The following is a 23,546-nucleotide window of genomic DNA, read 5'->3' on the forward strand; positions in this document are numbered from 1 at the left end:
CCTTGTTAGAACTACATAATTCAGGGGCAAACTGGTTCAGTGTGAGCATTTGCACCTCATAAATCTATAGGTCTTGTTTTTATAATTTTGATGCTTGTGTAGAATTGAAGAAGTCATGGAGAAAATGTCAGTAATACAGGTTAAACTTAAAAGTACATCATGAAAATACATTTACATTGGAGAGCTGGTTGTGTCATGGATACCTTTGCAATCTGGTGAAGCCTTTGTATTCCTTTTCAGAATATTTTAAAATGTATTAAATAAAATATGTAGGATTATAAAAGGAACCAATTATATTGAAATCAAAATGCAACTTTTTTTCCAAGTTCATAGATCTCTACAAATCTGTCTTTGAAGCCCTTTGAATTTGTTAAGGTTAAGAAGCCCTGAGCTAGAATAACAATTAAAGGGTAGGGCCCTGAGAGAGATCCTTAGAAAGATATCATCATGTTCATAGACTGTTTAAGTGGGAATTAAAAAAATAATAACAGAAATAATACTTAAATCAAAATAGCTTCACTTAAATATCCCAACTTTTTAATGACTTCTACCAATATAAGTAAGACCATTAAAAAATGCTGGTACAAGTAATGTTAATACTTAAGTCTCATATCAAATACTGCTTAAAAGCAAGATTTTATACAAGCCATTGCATAAATCTGTTACTTTAAAGTCTGCTGCTGTGTTTATAGTCTGGTGGGAAACGTGAGATATGAAATCAGGCCAAAGAACAGGATAACATGCTACCGTTAATGATAATTTTTGAACATTTTCCCACATTGCTTATTTTGCACAAAGTGCCCTTTATCAACAAGTCATTGTATAGTTTTTAAAGAAGAAAAAGGAGTTGAAAACTTGGTGTTGTTAAACTAGCAATCCCAGCAAGTTAGAGTTTGAGGAGCCCCAAAGGTATTTTAGTCCAACCCCTACCTGAAAGAAAGCCCCATTTCAATGTGCCCAACCAGTGGTAATCTGGCCTCTGCCTCAACACCTCCAGGAGGGGGAGGAGTCATAACTGTAGGCAAACCCCTCTGTTCCATTCCTGACATCCAGCTTAAAGGTACCTCTTTGTATTGTCCACCTATTGCTCCTGGCTCCTCTCTTTGCGGCTTAACAGAACATGTCTAATCAGTATTATACATGAAAACTCCCCAGCAACTTGGAAGTAACTATCATGTGTCCCTGGATCTTCTTTTGTCCAGTTTTAATATCCCTAGGTCTCAAGCAATCTTCATTGGACTTCACCCTCCTAAGTTCCTTCCTGAAAAATCAGACACAGTTTGCTTAAGGGAATTCTTCAGATTTCTAGACCTTGGCTGTAACTTTGATGCTGGTGAAATGTGAATGACCACTCCTGAAAACTATATAGTCTGGAGATAGTCCCCAGTTAGCCAGTGTATCCAAAGAGTTTGTATCCAACCATTCTTTAAACAATGAAATGATCAAGATGCTTTTGCAAATAAAGCTATTAATAGATGCATGAAGTTTTTCTACTTTAAAATTTTAAGTGGCATTTTGCTAATGTTTAAAGTGAGTCACTTTTAAAATATTCAAAGGAAATGTAGAGGTTCTAAGTATCTGGTTTGCTAGCCACTTCATCTAACTAACCATAGATGTATAAATTATTGAATATTCCCTCTCTATTCTAATCATGTAAAAATGTTACCTCTTACTCAGAGTAAACTGAGTCCCAAAAAGGTTAAAAGACTTAGATAAAATGATAAATAATATCAGCCCAAAGATGATCTTTTCATTTAGTGTAATGTTTGTGTCCACCATGAGTTGTAATAAAAGTTAGTGTATTTTATCCTATAAAATAGTGTTTTGAATTAAACTTGATCTTTGGACTTTATAGTGATACACTGTTTTTATATTTCTGTGGAGCATATTTTGTTAACTTTAAAATAGTAGTCATTTCCTTCAAAGTAATTGAGGGAAATTAGAAAAGTCTTCCGGAAGCTTGACACTAGAGTAGCGTTTCCTGCAGCGTATTGGGAAGCAGATCATCCACCAGCTGCTCACAGAGCCTGAAATTTGTAAGACTGCAGAGGAATTGTTTTGAGTTGTTTTTTGTATGAAGTAGTTATTCATTCTGACTTTACAAAAGCTGCCATTTCTAATATCGTATTCTAGGTAAGTTTATTTCCTTCGTAACTGCTTATAAATGAAATAGAATGATCTGTTAAGTTGATAGAGTTTTTTCAGTGTAGGCTTTTTTTTTAATAAGGGAATATTGACTTTTTCTTTCAAAAACATTAACTCTTGCATTCACATATTGTTTCTACAAATCAGAGCCATTACATTTTAAAGCTCCTTTTTCTGAATTTTTAAAAATATAGAAGATTTTTCTTTTAAAGTAATTATTATGAAAACTGTTAGAAACATCTTGATGTTAAACAGCAGTGCAAAAACTAAAATACCTATGGAAATTTTAATTACAAAACTTGATATAACAATTACAGATAGCTAATAATATTTATGAATGAACTTTCTCTAATTTGGTACAGAGCAAATTGTGTTCAATTGTTAGGATGGGCAGTGGGCTGGGATGAGATATTAAAGAAATAACTTTACATACTTTGTTTTATTTTTACATGTCTTATTTTAAAAAGTGAAAAATACATCAAATAATAGATCTATAAAACAATTGATAGGTAGGCTTGGCTTTATTGAGTCACAGAAAATATTAGAAGGGATCTTTGAAAGCTTGTTGCGCTGTTTAATTCTGTTATATGGTGCTTTAAGTTCCTCACTAATATTTTTCTTCAACTTTTTTTTTTTTTTTTAAGGATAAGAGAAAAGGGAGTGGGGGAAAGAGTAAGAAGTGATTTAAGGAAATAAAAATTATCTTACTCTTTATTTCTGTTTTTTAGTTTTAAGATAATTATTCTAAAGGACATATTCTAAAATGAGACTGTCAGAATTTTGCAGTTCTAAAAACTCAAACTCACTTACCTAACTTTGAGGAAGTGTACATCTCCTTCCTGATGGGCAAATCTGTATTTTAATAGATTAATAGAAAATTTTTCATATTTCATTTTCCATTGATCAATGTCTCTATCATTAGGAATACCTGAAACAGAACTTCGGTTTTTTTTCCCCCTTTATTTCTGTTATTTACTAAATGTTAAATCATTAATATTTAAAGCTGGAAACTAAATCTCCCTGATAATTGAGTCAATTTAGTGCAGAAATAACCTATCATTTTTCTTGTTTTAAAATCTTTTTTCATTAAATGAATTTTATCCAACTCTATTAAAACCATAACTTTAAGTCCCATTTGTTAATTACTTTTGCTCTTTTGGGAGCCTCCTTTTCTCTCCTGCTTTCTGATTTTGGAACATTTTTTGGTTGATCATACTTTACCAGAGAATAGGAAGCCAGAATAGGGAGAACAAACTCAGTACATTCTCCTTTTCTAGTTAGCAGTTGTGCAAAAAGGTTTGCTGGTAGAATAGGTTGAAGGTGTTAATGAAAATGACTTTATTGGATTTTCTGTGGATTTCCTATCTCTCTGTTATCCCAATGTTCCATTACAACAGATAATTGAGAATTGATTCTACCACCTTCTATGTGTAATAGGGTTTTTGTTGAGTTGTTATCTATTTGGAATGGCTACTGGTGGCTACTGGGGCAGTTGGAAACAGATAAAACTTGAATGATGACCTAAAAGTTGAAATAAGAGAAAAAGACCTAAGCTATATAATAGAATTAAAGGACCTTGTGAAAACTGAAAACATTTAATCTTTCTATTTCGTTTTTTTCTGCTTTTTACAAGAGCCTCAATAAATAGTGTTGTTTCTGACTTATCAATTCTTAACTTACAATATAAAGTTATGAATTCGGGGCATCTTTTACTTGACAGATTAAACCTCACAGTTAAATATCTAAAATATAGTTGTTTGGAAACCCTTTCCTCTAGTTTGCCGAAATGCAAGATCAGCTAATTTTTTCAATTACTTTAATTAAAATTTCCCTTCATCATACATGGTCTGTTGGTGCTCCTTCTTTTGAGTAAAAAGCTAAACATCATTAGACACAATGTATAATTAGTTAGTATAACTGTATTTTGCATCAGTAAAGCTGGTATAATACTAGCTCACATGCATATGTGTATATATATATGATACACACATTTATTTTCTATGTTATACATATAGATATATAAGCATTATGTTTTATATATACATATATATATATACACACATATATTTGTTTATTCATTTATTTATTTATTAAGGTTTCCAAAGGCCTTTTCTTATAAAAACTTAGAGATTCTAAGTTTTTATATAGAGATAAGATAACTTCTCCCTGTTTATGGATGAAGAAACCAGGGTTCATAGAAGGAAGTGACTTATTCACAGTCACACAGCTACTAATTATTAGATCTGGGATTCAAATCCAAGGCTCCCTTCTACCTCCAGTAATTTTTTTTTCTTGTATATCAGTCTTTCTGTCAAAAAATTTTGGCAATCATATTTCCACACAAATCCTCTTATTTTGACCTTAGCGACCAAAACCCACAGGCAGACATTTTGGATTTATTTTTAAATTTATATATTATGAGACTTTGAATAGCTATTGTTATTTTAAAAGGTTACCAAAAAAATTTTAAATATCTTGTTAAGCCGTGGTTAGATTTTCTGTCAGCATAGGAAGATGAGTAATATATATTATTATATATTAATATATATTCACTATTTTCCACTAATCATATTAGGGGCTCTCTTAAATACAAACCAACTATCCCTTCTCCCCTGGATCACTGGACCAAAAAAAAAAAAAAAAAAGTTGAAGGAGAAGCAAGAAGTTCTATAGAGAAGAAAAATCACTTTCTGCAAATTATTGCCTTTGTTTCACTTGGAACAGGATAGTTGTTCTTTAATTAATACTCCTTCATGGCACTGCCTACATTGATCTGTGTTTCTGAGCAGCTAATTCTGGAATGACTAAAAAAGAAAACAGATTAACCAAACTCTCTCTGAAGTGCCTGAAACATAGTTAATATATTTAGGCATTTAGTTTCAACTCATTCCAGTATCTTTGCAGTCATGAAGAATTTGAGCAGTTACTTTGACAGCTGAACTGAAAATGAGAAGACATCCCTGAATAGTTCACTGATTTTTTTTTTTTCTTTTTAAAGCTTGTGTGCTGAATTGCTTGCAGGCTATATAAAGGAGATGAACATTTCTGATGCTTCTGATTCATTGGCGCCAAGGGTGATTTTCAGTGTTACTGTCAATCCTGGTGTCTGTTTCACTGTTCTTCTTCAAACTTCCCCTTACCCCTTTTCAAATGTTTGTTCTTTCATGTTCTTTGCTATTGAGAGCTGGTGCCAGGAGTAAAATTCAGGTGCAGAATTTCAAGAGAGGCAGCCATGGTATGAATTATCCAAATCATAGGACAATGATGAAATAATTTAGCTTTAATTCTAGAATGCATCATGAATATGGGGTTTTTTTTCCTCTTACAGATTTATATGCCTTTATAGTTTTGCTTCAGTACTAATAAATGTTATTCTCTTCCCTTGGTTCACACTGACTGCACTGGCAGAAATGGAGAACAGAACATGTTGGGGATAAAGTGGGTTCAAGATTAAGAAGGTGTTATTTTACTATCCTTTTTTGTCATGAATAAATGAAAATTCATTATCACTAGAGCCTGATGCATTCAGCACGTAAGTGTTGGCAGCTAGGTGGCACAGTGTATGGAGCTGGTCCTGGAGTCAACAAGAGTTCAAATCCAGCCTCAAGACACTTGTTGTCTGTGTAAACCTGGGCAAGACATCAAAACTGTGGCAATTATAATAATAGTATCTGCCTCTCAGGGTTACTGTGAAGATCAAATGAGATATTAATTGTAAAATACTTTGCAAAACTTAAAATGCTATATAACTTCTTCTTGTTTTTATATTATATATATATATATATATAAAAATCACTAGCCCTGAGGTACAAATGCAAAAGAAAAGACAGATCCTGCTTTCAAGAAGGCAAATTCAAGACAGATTTAGTGAGGACTTTTAAAGAAAGGAAGGAGTTGTTTGTGGGAATGAGGGAAGAAGCCAGTAGACAGATTGAAGATTGGACAGAAAGTAGGGATGAGAAGGGTAGAAATCTGATAGAGGAAGAGAGGGGATCAAGGGTTTACATGAGAGGCCTCAGGAAACAAAAGGACCCTTAGAGACTGGAATAAAGGAGGATATGGAGGTCCATATAAGAGGAATGTGAGATGATGAAAGAAATGAGGGAGTAAATGTCCTCAGTGAAATAAGAGGCAGATTTTTAGCAGGAAGAGCAGGGGGAAAGAATGTCTTTGGGGGTTTGGGGACAATATGAGGTTTGAAATGGCCATTGTGGTTAGTTGGTAGACAATCAGTTAAGGAGGAGGGGGGGTCACCTTCTGTAATGAAAACCCAGCTGAGATTAGCTAGATCAGTTTAGTCACAGTTTGGTGATTTCCTCTAATTCCATGAAGAAGGAGGAGCAGGGAAGGCAGATGGTGAAAGTACCCCTAGGGCTGAGGTTTGGCATGGCATAAATGTCAGCCAATACATATTTATTAAGGGCTTGCTATGTGTGACATGTAAGAAATACATTAATGATAGGGCAAGGGAATAAGATAGTAGTAAAAAAAACAAACAAACAGTGGTTCCTTAGGCTGGTTGGGAAAGGAGGAGACCTGGATCACTGTAGAGATGAAGAATAGATTTAGGAGAAATGAAGCTTATGGAGAGACAGAAAAATAAAATATTGTAATCAGATAAAGAAAATTCAGTGTTATTGATCAAACATAGCACCATCCCTGTGTGTAACTGAGTTGGAGGAGAGAGTGATTTATGGGATTTGAGGAATTGGGAAATTAGAATATGAAGCAGGAATATCAATTTGTATATTGAAGTCTCCTTTAATGAAGGAAAGAGTAAAAATAGAAAGAAGAACCATGAGTTAGTTACCGAACCCCTTGAAAGGAGAAGACATGCCCTGGGTTGATTTGTAATAAAATTTGGATTGAATAAACCTTAAAGGAGGAATGGTAGCTGAGAGATTGTGATAGGAGAGCCTGGAAGTGGTAGTGGAGGCCAGTGGAGGCCGGGGGGAGGGGGAAAGCTGAGGCGGATTTAGAGTGTTCAAACTCCCTTCACAGCTCCCCAACCAGTGAGTTAAGAGGTATGAGTGAAAGCTCAGTCAGTACTAGCGAGAGGGGAAGAAGATGTAGTGTCATTAACAGGAAGTCAGGTCTCATTGAGAGCCAGAAGAGAAGGAGTGAGAAAGAAAAATTTTTAAGATGAAAATAAGTTTTTTGATTAGGGAACAGATGCTCCAGAGAGCTCGTAGAAGGAGAGAATTTTGACTAGGGCATTGAGAAGAGGGTAGGGCTCAGGAGGATGGGAATGAGGGAGTGGACTGACAGCTGAAGTGGTGAGAGAGGATTTTGTTTATTAGCAGGGGGGTTAATATCCAAAGACTAGGAATAGCCTGTGGGGGGTAAGGGTATGCTAAGCTATTTGTTTGTTTTGATAAAGTTTTTTATTTTCAAAACACATACATAGTTTTATTCATTCACCCTTGCAAAACCTTGTGTTCCAAAATTGTTGTTCTCTTTCCCTTCCATTCCTTCCCCTAGAGGACAAATATATGTTAAACGTGCAATTCTTCTATACTGTGCTAAGCTATTTGAAAATGAATGCAAACAGATTAACAGCTCCTGTGAAGAAAGTGGGTGAGGTTCAAAGTACGTTTTGATACACAGATTCAAATTGCCCAAGGTACTCTAATAATGCGAATTAGGGCCAACTTGCAAGTGTTGTGGTCCTTGGGGAGGAAGGAAGTAGTTTGTTCCAACCCTGCCTCACCAGCCAACTACACAAGATTGAGCAGGCATGGATGGACTGCCATCTGAATTATTGAAGGGAACACCTCAATCTGTGATCACAGATCCATTTGAGTTTTAGAGTATAATTTTGTGGGTGATCTTTTTTCATTCATTGAGAATATTGGCTTCTTTGAAATATGAAAATCAATCCCTGAATGTCTTTAAAATTGTCATTTTAAGTACATATTTTCTATGTATATATTTTCTGAGATCCAGATGAGATTCCCAACTTAAATCATTAGTACAATTTCTGCTTCCTCACTGACACACTGGGTATTGTTGGGTATTACAATCCAATGTTCCACTACTATCATAATGAGAGTAGGCTACCATAGAAGTTTTTTAGCTATTTTACATTTGTTCATTGTCTTGAAAATTTCACCTGTAAATAAATGTCTTTGGAATAATTTGCTATCACTGGGTCACACCCAAACTTTTCTGCAAGCTTGTTTCCCCCCCACTGCTTAGTTCAATTTTACAAATAGCATTGTTTACAATCCTCTTATCATTCCCCTCAGTGAATTCTCCACATCAGTAAATTAGCCAAATATTTAATGTGGAAAATAATTAATTTTATTCTGACTTGTATCTTTAAAAAAAAAAAACACACCTACAAATTTATAGAATCTTAGAACTTTATCTTAGAGGACATCTAGTTCAATTTGGACTCAAACTGTGAATCTCCTAAATCCATGAATCTTTTAAAAGTGATCATCCAGCCTGTGCTTTGAAAACTTCTAAATAATATAGAACTCAACTAACTCCTAATACTCCCATTTCACTTTAGGGAAGCTCTAATTCTTAGAAAATTTTCCCTAGGTTGAGCTGAAATTTGCTTTTATGTAATTTCCCTCTACAATTTCTAAGTTTTCCCTCCAGGTGAAGTACTCTTTACATTTTTTTTTTTTTTTTATATTACACATCCTTTTGTCAAGCTAGAGAGCCCTTTTTCAGAATACTTTTAAATACAGACAATACAGAGGATTACAAAGGAAACCATTTATATTAAAATAGTTAATCAAGAGTAGAAAAACAAGTTCATGGTGGTTTTTTCCAACAATGAGGTGATTCAAATGAGTTCCACTTGTTTAGTGATGAAGAGAGCCAGAGAGAGGACTGTGGGAACTGAGTATGGTTCACAACATAGTATTTTCACTCTTTCTGTTGTTGTTTGCTTGCATTTTACTTTTTTTTTCCTGATTTGATTTGATTTTTCTTGTGCAGCAAGATAATTGTATAAATATATATGCATATATTGGATTTAACAAATTTTAACATGTTTAATGTTGTGTCCTGCTTTATAGAGCCCCCAAGTTGGGGTGACAAAACGTAGCTCCCACACCAAGGTAATTAAAATATTGAATCCTGCTTTTTAGCTTTCCCATACTGGGGTGATTAAAATATACCTTCCTAGTGGAGAAGTGATGAGGGGGGACTCCTGAGGAGGGTGGGAAAATGGAGTCTTGTTTATTTCAAAGACTTTCCCCTTTGTATAATGTAACAAAAACAACACTGAGCACATGGGACCACATAAACAACTTGCTATTGTAGTAGTTTGCCACCTGATACCACTCTTCCACCTGGTATCACTGCTTCAATCTCAACACAGATTGTCACCACCCCCTGACTTCTCAGGAAGGCCCAGAGCCCTTAGGGAAGGTGGGGAAGCAACCCAGACATTGTTAGCAGACTCCCTCTGGGCTGAAGGGTCTTAACCTCACCCAGAGTTTCCCCACTGACTGTGACCCTGTACAGTTTAACATATATTGGACTACTTGCCATCTAGGGGAGGGCGTGGGGGGAAGGAGGGGAAATTGAAACACAAGGTTTTGCAAAGGCTAATGTTGAAGAATTGTCCATGCATATGTTTAAAAAAATGAAAAGCTTTAAGAAAAAAAAAAAAAAAAAGTTCATGCACCTCACATTAAGACCCTTGTTGAAGGATAAGCAGTAGTAGCTAAATCCCTCTTCTGCAAGACAGCTCTTCAAAAATTGGAAGATAACCAGCAGATCCCCTTATAATCTTGTTTTCTCTAAGTTAAACATCCCCAAACATATACTTAAGATTGCATTGACCTGTATTCAACTGTTATTTTAAAAATTGTTTAAAAATTTTTTTCCATTAAGAAAACATACCATACAGTTATTTGCCACTATTAATTTAATTTAATTTAATAAGGTAACAAATGTGATTGTAATGACTTGATTCTTGTCTTAAGTCTTGGCTATTTTAGACTGCTAAATATACATTCCCTACTAAAGTTCATCTTAGATGCTGCCTCCTGCTGTAGAATTGACCCTAGGTACTTGGGATACCAGTTGAGCTCCTATCCTCTAAACTGGAAAGATTTTGAGTATACATTGATGACAGATTATGTCTGTCTCCAAATACAAGCTCACTATATTTGGAGAAACTCATCACCAGAAGGTTGGCTATCACTTGACAACATTTTCATCCTAGCAACTCATGAAGAACCATCTGCTTCGGTGTGGAAGATTAGCAGTCTGGGTGGGTGGAGAGAGAGAAGTGCCATTGAAAGCACAGAGACCTGAAGTACCGAAGCACAAACTTATTTGCTGGTATTTTTAATACATGTTATTTTAAATATATATCATTTTAAAGTATCCACAGTATCTGACCAGATGAAAAAACATATAGTTCAAAGAGCATTGGCAATTGGACTTAGCTGCTATTTTATCACCAAATACAACTCTACTCTGTAATATACGGGAAGAGCCACATTAAAACAAATTAGTGTTTGTTCCCTTTACAACAAAATTAGCCAAAAGGTCCCTTTAAGAGGACAGAATTCTTTTTGCAATAAAATATCATTTAAACACAGCTTTTCAGAAACACTCCTATTATATATAGTAAGGTGCATGTGAACTTGTACAAGTTTAGGGTGTTGTACTAGATGAATAATATATAGCTACTAAAGGATTGTTTCTCAGATTGAAAATTGATACTCCTTGGGGAAGCATTAGAATTCCAAGAGTTTTCTAGATAACTGAGTTTCACAGCTCTTAACAGCTGCTTAAACTGAATGGAGGCAGAATAGTGCCTGAGGAAGGTTATTATCAAGTAAAAAGCAATTAAATGTAAGCCTAGAGTTCTAAAGATGAACTTTGTAGGGCATGAAGTATATAAAACAGTTTCCTGTCTTCTACTAGAGACTTAGGTGCCAGCTCTTTTCATTGGCAATAATATGTTGTAGTGTTTAAGTCTTGTAGCAATGTCCACAATCTTGTTATTTCCAAACATAAACACATAAAAGTAATCAGTTATGCATTCCAGACAATTTCATCTAACAATATACCTAGGTTTTAGTATATTTTTCTTGCCATATCAAGTTATATGTATGTGTGTATATACATGAATATCCATATATCTATATAAATCTATAAATCTTCAGGCACAGGCATGCATGTGCACACATAGAGTCTTGAATCATCTATTTGGCACTGGTGGAATCTTCTCACCAGCTGTTATTTTTTTTTATTCTATTAATATGGTAATAATCAGTTTCTCTTCTAAATGCATCTTTACTCCTATTATGAACATGAAAATTTAAATATATTTGATATTTTATTTTAATATATTTTAAGACATTCTAAGAGGGAGCTCATAAGGTTCATCAGCCTGCCAGCAGGTTCTATGACACCAAAAAAAAAAGGTTAAGAATTTCTGTAGAATAAACTAATTTGGAGTATAAATTTTAGGATGCTATGATTTTAAAGCAATATAAAAATATCAACTTGCCTAGTATGAGCAGTGACTTATGCTAGCTAGTGAATCATAAGAAATAGTTTTATTCATTTTCTTTCCTTTATATCCCTTAGGGAAAAGGTTAAATGAACATAAAGTATTTATAGGCCAGAAAAGCAGTTTGGCCAAGTAGATAGAGGATCAACCTCCAAGTCAGAAAGACCTGAGTTTATGACCCATTTCTATTACATGCTGGCTGTGTGATCCTGGGGGAATCATGAACCTCTTAGTGGAGTAGCCTTCTGAAGGATTGTTATTTGTAGAACATTTGCTTATCTACACTGGTTTAGGGAATTTATTGACTGAGAATTCTCTACCATGATGCAATCATAGGCCTTGAATACTAACCTCCCTCCCCCCAACAAACAAACAAACAAAACAACTTATAAGGTTAGTTTAAAAAACTAACACTAAAAGGGCCCCATCAGATATCCCTAGTCATCTTTAAATTTAGAGGGTACATTAGTCAAGAGAATGTTTGTTGTAGATTCTAAAAAGATGATGCAGATCCTGGTTCTGACACCTTTGAATCTCACTTTCCTCATCGTTAAATCAAAACTCTTAGACTCAGTCATCTCTACGGTTCTCTTCAGTTGAAAATTCTATGATCCTACAATCTCAATTCTGAAGTGGGACCATAAGATTTCAACCCTCTCTGGTCTCTCTTTCCCCCCATATAATAAATATAAGTCTTTAAATCATTTCTGTCTTTATATCTGTAGCACCTTGCATGGAGCCTGGTATGTACTTGTTGTGGGAGTGCTAATGAAGAAAGACTCCTAGAGAGAGCTGAGTCCATAGAGTGGGAGGGTCCTGGGTCCCAGACTGCTGTGGGACGCTCTGGCGCTCCCTGGCTCCTACCGGGGCCCATCGGAGCCGGTGACTGAGACTAGGCTAAGTGCCCTGAGACCGGCTGCCTCTGCATGTGTCTATTCTCCATGGTTTTCAGTCTTAGGGAGCATTTTCAGGTGATTGATAGGTAAGGGGTGGGAAGGAAGGCCGTTTAGGGTTGGTATGTAAGAACATCACTAGCCCCGCCACCGAGAGCATAGATGGGCTATCTTAGAAGGTGTCATCCACCACATCTGCCACTAAACATTTTCTGCGTGATATTCCATCTTTGCTAAAGTCTTTCTGAAGTTGTATTTTTTCTCTTTTCTCAGCTGAGCTAGATGCAGAGCATACCCAAAAGGTGCTAGATATGGAACACAGCCAACAGCTGAAACTAAAGGAACGCCAGAAATTCTTTGAAGAAGCCTTCCAGCAGGACATGGAACAGTACCTTTCTACAGGCTATCTGCAGATAGCTGAACGACGAGGCAAGTTTGGACAGGTTTTCATCTGCTAGACTGTATCTTTATGGGTCTCCTGCTACTGACTCACTCAGGGTAGGATTGGGAACAGAGCTGTTTAATAGCCGAGTCTGTTATTGGACATATAATACTCAAATATTCCTCTTACTAGCTTAGAGGTATTTTCTGGCATTGTTCCCTTTGTCCCTAGGCTTTAGGAAGTGGGAGAAAAATGTAACTGTCAGGTGGAGCTTTGAAGATACCTTCATTTCTTCTCAGCATCTGAAATTTACTTTAAGTACCTGCTCCACTCCTGCCCCCATGTTAAGAATAATAATAGATAAGAGTATAGTTAGTTCAATTCAAAACTAATTGAACGACTGGACTTAAAGAATAATTGTTAATAGTTTTAACATGGCAAGAGGTTTGTAGCAGAGTGCCCGAGGGATCCCTAGTGGCCCTGTGCAGTTAAACATTTTTATCAGTGACTTGGAGAAAAGCATAGATGATACAGAGCTGGGAGAAATGGCTAACATACTGAAGGACAGCATCAGGATCCCGAAAGGGCTCAATAGGCTAGATCACCGAGTTGGGTAAGCTAATAAGATAAAATTCAGTAGAGATAAAGGTAAAATTTCAAAAAATTAACTTCACAAACACTGGGTTGGGAAGGTATGATGAGACAGTACTTTGAAGATCTTAGGGTCAGTGGACAGTGAAGTCCGTGTGAATCGCTAGTGTGATGTACCAGCCAAAAGAGTAAATTTTTTTACATTTTTTACATTTTTACATCCATATATTTCTTTTCCAAAATAGAATTGTCAGAAAATGATTTTTTCATGTAGGAAGGAAAGACGTTCATTATTTGCCATAAGATGTCATGTAAAAATGCCTTATTTTTCCACCTCTCTGGTGGTGTTGCTTCTAAAGTCTCCGATTGTTTTTTATTCCACACATTTTAATTTGCATGGACTCTTCTTATGTTACTTAGAAAATTTTGTTTTATTTTTAATTTGTCTCTTGGTTAACAGATTCAGCTACTTGGAATGAATGTAACTTAGGGAATTTTACACATGCAACATCATGATCTCTATGATTTCCTCTTCCACATATGTGCAAACAGCTGAAATAGCCCCTGCCAAATCCACTGTGAGAAACGTAACTTTTTTTGAGGATGCAGCCCTCGGCTCTCCTTTTCATAAAGACTTTTAGCTTAAATTAGCTGCCCTGGTCAGACAGTAGTGACAGTGAGGCCCAGAAGCGGTGCCAGTCAGCGCGGTACCCTGGTGAACCGCAGCCCTCGGCACGGCCTGCTCTCTTGCAGATAAGTCGCAGAGGAGCTGGACAAGAGGATGTGAATTAGTGCAAATCCATCCAGGCTGTCGGGGACGCCATTCTGAGGTGGCCTCCTAACTGTGGCCAGAGCCCCGTTCACGTGGGAAGGAAAAGTAAACACAGACAGCCATGGGCGTTAACACGGCTTTAATAGTTTGGTGTCGCACACAGAAAGATAAATGACGCCCCTGCAGTGTGCAGGCAGCCTCTCTGTAAATAGTCTGGTTTGCTTTGAAATACAGAAGTCAAGAAAACAAATTAGCCCTTTCATGTTGAGGGAAATTGTGTTCTATAGCCAGGCACGGCAGTGTTGCTGTTAAATGGTCATTTGGTGAAATTTTAAACGTTCCTCCACTCTCCCTCCTGTCTGATCAATCACCTGGCATCTACTAAATACTACAAAGTGTCAGGCACTGTGCTGGGAGACAAAGTTCAATAAACTCCCACTTTGAGGACCTAATATTCTATGAAGAAGACATGAATATAAATGTTTAAAATATACATATGAAAAATAAATATGATGTGAATTTTTGGAGGGGAAGACACCAGCAGGTGGAGGAACCAAGAAAGGTGTCACATTCTAATGTACCTCATTTTCTGACCCATTATATACTCAGTGTGACTAGAACCAGATTTTATAGAGTTACCGTATTCTCGTTTCCTTAGGTTCTGTACTGAGTGTTCTTAAGACTCTGTCCTGGTGAGGCTAGGTGGTGCCTTCAGAGAAATGATGATAACAGTTGTGTTGGCCAAGAAGCAAACTTGGGGGGCTTGTATGTGGTTCACTTCTAGATCCTGGGACAGAGACCAAAGCACATGCAGAATTTGAGCCTGAAGAAACAGTAGGAAAAGGTGAGAGATTTTAGTCTGGTATTGTATAGTTGTATAACAACTGACTCAGAAAAAGGAGAACAGAGATATGTCAGCTCTGTGCAATGTAACTATATATTGATACCTTTAAAAACTTGATTTTTGGCAATTCCAGCTCTTGCTGGTATGATCTTCTCAAATGTTAAATAGGTTTGGTCAGTGTATCTCAGAATAGACAACATCTTTTAGTTTAGAGAATTGGTTTGTTTTGTTTAGAAGAATTAGAGGAAAAAAAAACAATTTGAACTTTGTAATTTGAATAATTTGTCTCCCTGACCCTGGACCCACAACTCTATCCACTGCATTACCAGCTGCCTCTTAAGCTTTTCAGTTTTGTCTATAGTTAGGTCAGTTCTTAATTGAGAAACAGTAACAAATAAATGAGTCTCTCTAAAAAATCAGCTTGGAACTATTCTTTAAATGTCCTCTCTGACAGTACAGGCTGCCTTTTTTTGGGGAAAAGCCATTTACAAATTAGTTTTAATTAGGAATAGTCCAAAAACATATCATATCACATCAAATAAGACATTTTAGTCATATATCATTAATTGAAAAGTAGGCTGCATTTCTCCCCGCCCTCCATTTTCATACTGAAATTGAGACAAGACAAGGAAAATTATATTTGGAAGATAACTATTTCTAGAACCTTCTGTATTTACTGAAAAAAGAAGGAAGGGGCTTAAAGACCGTTGGGCCATAGCAAAAGCGAGGCTAGCCAGGTCACAGAATAAGAATCAGCCTCATAGGTTCTCATGTGATTTGCTACTATGTGAATATAGAAGGAAGAGGACAATTTTGAGAGGATGGAAAATCAGCTGTTTTCTAAGCACCTGCTCTGTTTTGTCCTATATAAGGTTTAGCAATCCCCCAAAATTCAGTGTTTGAAATATAAAAAACAAGTACTCCAAGGACAAGGATCAGATCTTGTCGAAATTCCATTCTCCCAACATTTACTGACTCCTAGACATGTAGCTTTAAAAAGAATTGGTGTGTAAGGAGAGTTACAAGAATATGCTGAGGTTAGTTAGATGCTACTGGATTAAATTAGCCTAAGGGGTTTGGGGGGACATGAGATTTCTTTTTCAGCACAGATAGACATATTAATTTTAAAGCTGAGATCCTATGATCTGTCTCCCTTACTTTGCAAATAATGAAACTTGGACTCAGAGATATAGTGCCTTATGCAAATTGTAATTAGTTGGCAGCTGAGGTAAAACTAAGGTCTAGTCCTACCATTCAGAGCTCTTTTCCACAATAATATAACCAATAATTTTATTTTTATACATATTATAGAATGTCATCAAAAGTAAGATGTTATTCATCTGTTAAGATAACTCAATGTTAAAAGAATGACAAAATAGACTTAAATAAATCACCCTAACATGTTACAATTCAATTTACTGAAATATTCTAGCTGTTATAAAAAGTTTTTAATCTATTTCATGTGCTCAGTCTACTGAAAAAGGTAATGGGTTGGTTGATAGGTAGAATGTGAGAATTGGGTAATTGTAGAATATAGTTGGTACTTAAGTGAGTTCTTATTTAAATCAAAGAATGTGAAAATGATTGGTAAAATTTCTTTCTAAAGCAGAAAAGTACAATTTAGAGAACTTTTGAAGTGCTTTTGGATTACTAATGAGTTTCTTATATAACCTGCCAAAACTTAATTTGTTCTCTTTAAACTGTTCAAGTAATTATTCATTTCGATACTCATCTATTGAGTGTCTCTATGACACAGAACTAGAAAAAGATGATAAATAATGCTTGTTCTCAAGGAGCTTACATTTTGCTAGGGAAAAAACAACAGAGACAAAAGTAAATGAATCCAATGTACAAGTGAATTAATTTTCAGAGAGGTGGATAACTGAGAAGAGGTCTGTCCAAGAGGTATAACTTTCCTTCGGCCTGGAAGAGCTAGGAATCCCAAGAGACAGGAGTGAAAAAGAGAGGGGATTTGGAGCCTGGGAGCCAGTCTACACAAAGGTCTCATCACCGAGCATTAGCTGCTTCCTCGATGCTAGAGAATGTTTTAAGTGCTGTAAGAGTTAGAAAGGTAAAAAATATTCCCTGCCCTTAAGGAACTTAGAGTCTAATGGAAGAGATGACAAGCAAATAACTATAGAAACTAGAAAATACAAACATCCCCATAGGATAAATTAGGGGTAGTTTCAGAGGGAAATGCTTCATGACTACATGAAAAGAGGTTATAAAGGCAGAACTGAGAGGCTCAGGCAGCTGTGGGGTAGGAGTGAGAGCAAGATGCTGAGGGTAACATCCAGACTGTGAGCCCGGGTAACTGGAAAGTTGGAAAAGAGGAGAATTTGAGGGGGAAATTGATGTAATGTTTGGTTTTGAATGTGCTGAGATTTTTATGAGACTTTCATTTTGAGATGCCTACTAGATAATTAGAAAGGAGAGATCAAAAGTTAGGAGATTAGGGCCATGCAAAGAGAGCTGAAAGTCATCCACATGAAACTGCGGGTGCTAGTAACACTATCAAGTGAATAGTACAGAGGGAAAAGAAAAGGGGACCCAGGACAGAGCACTGGGAAACCCATGAGCAGTCATAATGTTGGTCATGTCTGGGGAAGGGAAATTGGCCAAGTTGGCCAGAATAAGGGAATTCCAATGAGGAGGCTCTTGCAGAAGTCCAGGTAAAAGCTAGAGCCGTGGCTGTATCATTGGAGAGGAGACAAATGCAAGCTGTATTACAAAGAAAGAATCAACAGAACGTAGCAAACCATTTGGATAGAAGGCTTAAGGAAAAGTGAAGTTGATGAAAACCTGTAGGTTCTAAAAGAGCGTAGCCGCAATAGTGCTTTTGACAGGAATAGATAATATGGGAAGAAGATGTTTGGGGGGGAGGAGTTGGGTTCCATTTTGAATGTGTTGAATGTGAGAACTCTGACAGACAGGACTTTAGTTCCACAGAGAGTTACAAAGGCTGGATATTGGGAATAGTCTGTGTAGAGGTGACAGTTGAAACATATATATGAGTGGAGAGTCCAAGGCCATGGTGGACACTCCCCGACCCGAGCAAGTAGGAGAAAAGAGTATCGTTGGAAATGCAGCTGAGATGGAGATCAAACGCTGCAGAGAAGCTGAGGCTCCCGATTGAGAAAGGTCATTTGGTCCGACAGTTACAATCGTACTGAGGGTAACTTTGGTGAGAACACATCTAGTGAGTGGGTCTGGAGCCAATGGAGGCAATAAGTAGAAATGGTTTTTCCCCTAGGACTTTAAATGTGAAAGGGTAGAAAGATATAGGAAAAGCACTTAATGAGCAGGGAGGCCCATTTTTTTCTGGTTGTAGCAGCTCGGTCTGTCTGTTAAGTAGTAAGGATGCAACTGGAGATGGAGAGAGAGAGAGAGAGAGAGAGAGAGAGAGAGACAGACACAGACACAGACAGACACACGTTCAAAGGGACGCATGGCAAAAACACAGGAGACCTTGGCCAAGCACTGAAGCAAAGGAATGTGAATTGGTTTTTTTGGTGAAGATTATTGAAGGTGTAGATCTGTTATTTCCATTCCAGTATTAATAACAATTTACTTATTACCATATTAAAGAGGGAAAGAAAACTGGAGAGCCAAGATTTGACTATATCTAGCATAAATGTCTGACATGGTAAATAGGGAACAAGGATTAGTCCATCACAACTGAACCTGGATAACTTGAGACTTTAACCTTAACTTCCCTGAGTCTGTGTTTTTGTCTGTAAAATGAGAGGGTTAATCTCCATGATCACAAAGTGAAATCTGTGACCCAGGCTTTGCTTTGATTTCTCTGGCCCAGCAGCGGCTGTTTTGCATCTAGAGACGGGGCTTGGATTCGGGTTATCCTGCTCCAGGCCTGGAGGTCTTGCCTGGGTTTCACAGCAAGAAGTCACATATCAGTGGGTATCGCCACAATCTCTGAGGCTTTAATGGGCATGGCAGTGCTAAATTGTATGTATAGAGTGAATTTCTTTTACTGAGGAAATCACAGGTTCAAAGAAATGAGAGAAAAAAATGTTGTAGATTATAGTTCTGAAGAGTTTTCTAGTAAGTCTAGTAAGACTGTCTTCGTGGCAAATGTTGTCATTGAGGTTGAGCCCCTACTTTAAATGGCTGTCTTATAATTACAGTTCTCTCACACACACACACACACACTAATGAAGCAAATCAGTTACTTGATAGGCAGTAATAATTGTAGCAAATTAGACCTCAAATCAACGAGATGGTGAAGGCTGATGATAGAAATGTAAACCCTATTAATAATTTAATAATAAATATTTTGGCAGATTCTGGCCCAAAGACACTCAGTATCCTCCCTCAAAATGCCCAGTCCTCAAAAAAAAAAAAAAAAACTTTTAAAATAATTTCTAATAGATGACCCTGGAGGGATGTGTCACTGTGAATATTCACTGTGCTCTTCTTATTTTTTTCAGAATTATATTTAACCTTCTTCCAATCTCTTCTGAATACGCTTTTCAAATCCTCAGATGCAGTGGGAGTACTCCCCTATTCCTCATGTCTTGAAACAAATGAATGGACCCAGTGCCTCATAATCTTTTTATCATAGCCCTTTCCTCAGAATGTTTTAAAATGCATAAAATACATATAATTACAAAGGAAGTCAATTATGTTGAATTTTACACACACAGATATAAAGGAAATATACATATATATATAGGGGAGGAGGGAAGAGAAATACAAGTTCATAGACCCAGGTTAAGAAATCCTCTGACTTAGGCATTTTCCCACATCCCCAGTTTTAACTTCAAGGGCCATCATAACTTGCCAGACTTTATTATTATTTTTTAATTTGACATGTAGGCCAAACCAGAAGGATGTTAGAAGTGGAAACTAGGTTCTTTTATGTAGGTTATTATCTAAGAAAATCTTAAATACAAGTTAAAAAGTTGTGAAGGCTGAACATATGAAAAGAATATGACCAGAAACCCTTCTCCAGTCTAGAAAAACCATTTGGGAGAAAGCCAGGAAGAGGTTCTACATGGCCCAGTTCTTCCTATATTCAAAAAACAAAACACTATAAGCTGAGAATTCCATGGATCTACTCATTATTTTGTGCCAATTACCTTTGGGGGGGCATCAGAGAGGCTCCTGGTAAGGGTCCTTGTAATGTAGCTTGGTCTTTCTACTCCTTTTGTATAATAGAGATCCTAGTGTTGTTTATTGGCCGACCATTCTGACCAGGATTGTTCAAGCTATAAAGTACCTGACCTAGTAGAAGAGAGACAGACCATCTGATGTAAAGACTTCTGCCCAAAGAATACTATCTGTGCTTTCTGCAGAGAGCTCTCCAGCACTCATGAGCCTGACCAAAAACATGGGCAAACTCGAGTCTCATGGCTGTGAATCAACAAAACTTGGATATTTTGTTTCATTGAGTTGGAAAAACAAAACAAACTAGTTCTGCATAGGTGAGATTCTTTTTTGAAAGAGAACGAGGACAAGGATTGGTCATTTGAAATAATACCCGGCTATGTGCTTTGGAGGAAGGCCAGTGCCGCACAAACCGTTTGCCTTCAGTCACTCTGGTTAATGCCTTATTTGTTTGTTGTTTACAGAGCCCATAGGCAGCATGTCATCCATGGAAGTGAATGTAGATGTGCTAGAACAGATGGACCTGATGGATATGTCTGATCAAGAGGCCCTGGATGTCTTTTTAAACTCCGGAGGAGAAGACAACGTACTGTCTCCCGGATTAGGTATAAGCAGGATGTTGGAGGGCTGAGTGGATGGCACTCATTCCTGGCCTAAATGAAGCGGGATCAGTTTCAGTTGCTGGCATTTGTACTTTTTCTATTGGGGGGGTGGGGGGGAGAGAGAATAAGGGGTAGGGGCTAGTTTTCCCTGCAGACGTCTCTCTAGATCCTCCCCCATCCACATCTAAAAGCCCTGCTATTGGAGCCCCGCCCCATCACAGCCGATCTTCCCTTTCTTATTAGTCTGCTGAAGACCTGTCATTCTTCCCCCCTGCCCCCCCCATCCAGTTCTGAAACCTGGCATTTTTTTTTGCTGCTCCTTAAAAAACAGTAGCCAGAGAAGTGGGGGGAGGCAGGTTCTTTTTTAGACTTTTTTAATATCAGGAAGAACCTCAGGTCATTGTCTTAACATCCTCCCAGTGAGGGAGAGACAGGGAAGCTGACCTGTGCTAACTTACCTAGGGAGGCTCAGCATGTCCCACTCCGTTCTGGCATGGTCCCTTTTGTTCCTGCCCACGAGATGCTGTCACCAGAAGTGACTCTGCTTCCGCATGTTAAGCCAGGACAGCTCTTCCCTCCCAGTCCCACCTGGGCCCGTGCACTCTGTCTGTGTGAAGGTCTGCAGACTTTAACCACCTTGGGCACATCTGCCTTGGACTATTACTTGTGAGCACGACTTGAGAAACGAGTATCCCTTATTCCTTGCCTGGACTGAGGGTCCTTAATGGATGGGATACGAGCTGAGAAAAGGCCTTGAAAGAACAGAATAAACTTCCGGCTATTGAGAAGAGGGCAGCTAAGGACTATTTGGGATTGCAGATTCTCAGGCTCCCACCTTTCTGTTTCTTGGGCCATTGCTGACTTGCTGAGCTGGCACGAGGCAGCTTTTTGTTCAGATTCAGAGCTGTTAGGGAAAAGAAAAAGAGGACGCTATTTGTCTTAGGTTCAAAAGAACCATTGAAGGGAGGGAGTCATTTTTGTGAAGGCAGCCCAAGAGTTCTTTGTGGTAGAATGCTAGGCCTCGAGTTCAAAAGACTGGGGACCCTTCCCTTGGCTATTTCACTAGCTGTGTGGCCAGTGAGAAACACTTTCAGCCACAAACTTGGACAGCATGAGTAGTGCTGCTTCTGCTGCTAGTGCAGAGCATTGCTGAAGATTCAGTGAGACAAACAGAACATAAACATAATTAGCGCCGCTACAGACGCTCCAGCTGTCATAGCCAAGTGCCTGGGGGGGGGGGGGGGGGGGGGGGGGGGGGACACCAGAAGTCGGGGTAGCAGTGATGATGATGACCAGGAGTGACCCCGCCCCCCAGCGCAGACAGCATGATTGCCTTAAGCAACTCCATCCAGCTTAGACCCCAGTACCCTTCCCTCTGGCAAACTTAACCCTTTTTCTGTTTTAGGGCCCGACTCCAGTTCCTGTCAGAATGAACTCAACCTCGAGGTTCCCCACCGTTCTGCATCTCGAAGCCAGCTGGCTTCTTCATCCTCAGTCTGCACCGACTCTGCCCCCCAGGAGAACAGTGAAAGTGGGGAGTCCCCTGTTGTTCAGTCTGACGAGGAAGAAGTCCAAGCAGACACTGCCCTGGCCACTCTCAAGGCCCGGTCAGATGCTAGTGATGAAAGTGACTCTTAAACTCCATCCAGCCTTCCCTTCTTTCTCTTGACTACACAGTATTTTGGTGAAGACAGTTCACGTTTTGGCCAGATAGTCTGTCTGAAGTTGTTTTGTTTTATGGGGATACTAGATTTTTTTAAATTGCCAATAATGAGTAGTTGCCTAAAAGCACAGTTTTTCTCTTATCAAACAATAAAGTTTGACAACTTTGAGCATTATTAAACTTTGTACAGCAAATAAATTCTAAAGCTCTTAGTCCTGTTTTTCTGTGTATTTCTTATACATCAATCAGTCAGAAATAATTCTAAACATACAATGGCTTGAAGATATTGTTCCTTTCGGGATATCTGAAGGTACCACCTGGAAAGGAAAATGAATGGCACCTAATACTTGCCACTGTAAGGCAACTTCTGAAATGCAGGTGTCATTTCTGCCTCCATCACTCTCTTTAACAGAAAAGCAAGTCAGCCACTCAGTTACTCACTCAAGAAGATGGATCTCGGCTCAAAACATAGCTGCTGTGACTCGTCCCATCCTTCCTCTTCTGCCAACTTTCCTGTCTGACTGACCGCTGTGCACGAGATGCGTCTTTCACTTAACGACAAACAGTGGGGAAATGGGCTCCAAGGAGCAGAATTAAGCCCAAAGCTGATACCCTTGCCAACCTCTCCTCCCCTCCCCCCTTCTCTTTGACAACTTCGGCAAAGAAAAAAAAGTAGAGGGGAAAGGGACCCACGGATGGACACGCGGACGGACGCTGAGTTGGTGGTGCTTCTAGAAGCGCCGATTCGGGATTGGATTCTGAGCCCCAGCCCTGGGAGAAGGGGGTGCTCCAGCTCCGCCCTTGTCGGGGAGGAGGGGCGGCGGCGGCTCCATGCTGGGGCCTAGGACAAGGGGAAGAGTGACCGGGTGGGTTTCCAGCCCCCCGAGCCGGCAGCTAGAGGAGATGGCTGGAGACGGGGGAGGGGCGGCCCCATCCGTCGGGCATCTTGGAGGGAAGAATGCAGGGACGAGACAGTGCCCCGTCAGCCAGGCGAGAAAGGGCTCCTTCCCCCCACTCATCTTCCACAAGACACA

At 38.3% G+C, this 23,546-nt stretch overlaps 1 protein-coding gene across 4 annotated transcripts in view; it reads left to right on the forward strand.

Annotated features, from left to right (window-relative positions):
• Nucleotides 1–22,724, forward strand: part of DTNBP1 (dystrobrevin binding protein 1) — a 159,343-nt gene extending 136,619 nt beyond the window's left edge. For all 4 annotated transcript variants that reach the window (XM_031946824.1, XM_031946827.1, XM_031946825.1 and 1 more), the window contains 3 exons: nucleotides 12,805–12,960; nucleotides 20,712–20,852; nucleotides 22,255–22,724. In XM_031946824.1, the coding sequence (XP_031802684.1) occupies nucleotides 12,805–12,960; nucleotides 20,712–20,852; nucleotides 22,255–22,487 (530 nt within the window). In that variant the 3' untranslated portion in view covers nucleotides 22,488–22,724. The remainder of the gene's footprint in view (nucleotides 1–12,804; nucleotides 12,961–20,711; nucleotides 20,853–22,254) is intronic.
• The last annotated feature ends 822 nt before the right edge of the window (nucleotides 22,725–23,546 follow it).

The sequence above is a fragment of the Sarcophilus harrisii genome, chromosome 1 (genome assembly GCF_902635505.1).
Source record: "Sarcophilus harrisii chromosome 1, mSarHar1.11, whole genome shotgun sequence".
Lineage (NCBI taxonomy): Eukaryota > Metazoa > Chordata > Mammalia > Dasyuromorphia > Dasyuridae > Sarcophilus > Sarcophilus harrisii.